The sequence below is a fragment of the Brassica oleracea genome, chromosome C1 (assembly GCF_000695525.1).
Source record: "Brassica oleracea var. oleracea cultivar TO1000 chromosome C1, BOL, whole genome shotgun sequence".
NCBI classification, from domain to species: Eukaryota; Viridiplantae; Streptophyta; class Magnoliopsida; order Brassicales; family Brassicaceae; genus Brassica; species Brassica oleracea.
The window spans coordinates 13,938,379-13,939,047 of NC_027748.1; the positions used below are offsets into that span (position 1 = coordinate 13,938,379).

General features: G+C 43.3%; 1 protein-coding gene across 1 annotated transcript in view; it reads left to right on the top strand.

Moving 5' to 3' along the window:
* The window catches only part of LOC106332293, a gene marked incomplete at its 5' end in the record, with an annotated part of 17,641 nt that extends 17,349 nt beyond the window's left edge, over nucleotides 1-292 (top strand). Inside the window, one exon of the mRNA XM_013770766.1 lies at nucleotides 266-292. Within this exon, the coding sequence (XP_013626220.1) occupies nucleotides 266-292 (27 nt within the window). The remainder of the gene's footprint in view (nucleotides 1-265) is intronic.
* Nucleotides 293-669: the final 377 nt, after the last annotated feature.

Below are 669 nucleotides of genomic sequence, written 5' to 3' on the forward strand. Positions count from 1 at the left end.
GGATTTCAAAAACTTTGATCTTTGATCAAAGGAGTTTGATTTGAGATTCAAAATCATTAAGACTTTGATTTTAATTGATCAATGGATCAATCTCGAATTATGGTTTAGGGGACCGGACTTATTCGAGCTCCGATTTACTCTTTTAGGGTTTGATCTATTTGTCTTAAGGCTTTCATCTTAGAGATTAGTTTTTAGGGTTTCAATCTTTACAAACAATCATGTTCGATTCATGTTCTCAGAATTTGGGATTACCTTTGTTTTTCAGGTTGTAGAAACCGGACCTCCAAGATGAATGGATGAACCTCGGACGCGAGCTGCGACGCGGACGCGAGCTGTCTTCTACCTATTGGGTCTCGAGTTGGTTGATTGTGAACTCAAGCTAACCGTGATACAAACTGGAATCTGATGTCGTCTAGGATCAGGAACACCTTAGGGCTGGAGCTGATCGGATGCTGGTGAGCTGGAACGCAAGCAAGAACAATTTAGGGTTCTTCGGGGTTAGGGTTCCAAAAGACCAAGGCGGCGCCGTGTATTGTTTCTGCGAGTGTGGGCGCGTCTGAGATCGGATCGACAAACGGTTTGCGCTGATGGATTTGTCTCGTCAAGAGCTTAAATTTGATATGTGGCTCGTTGTCTGGTTCCTCAGGGTTTGAGAGATAGATTGATCTT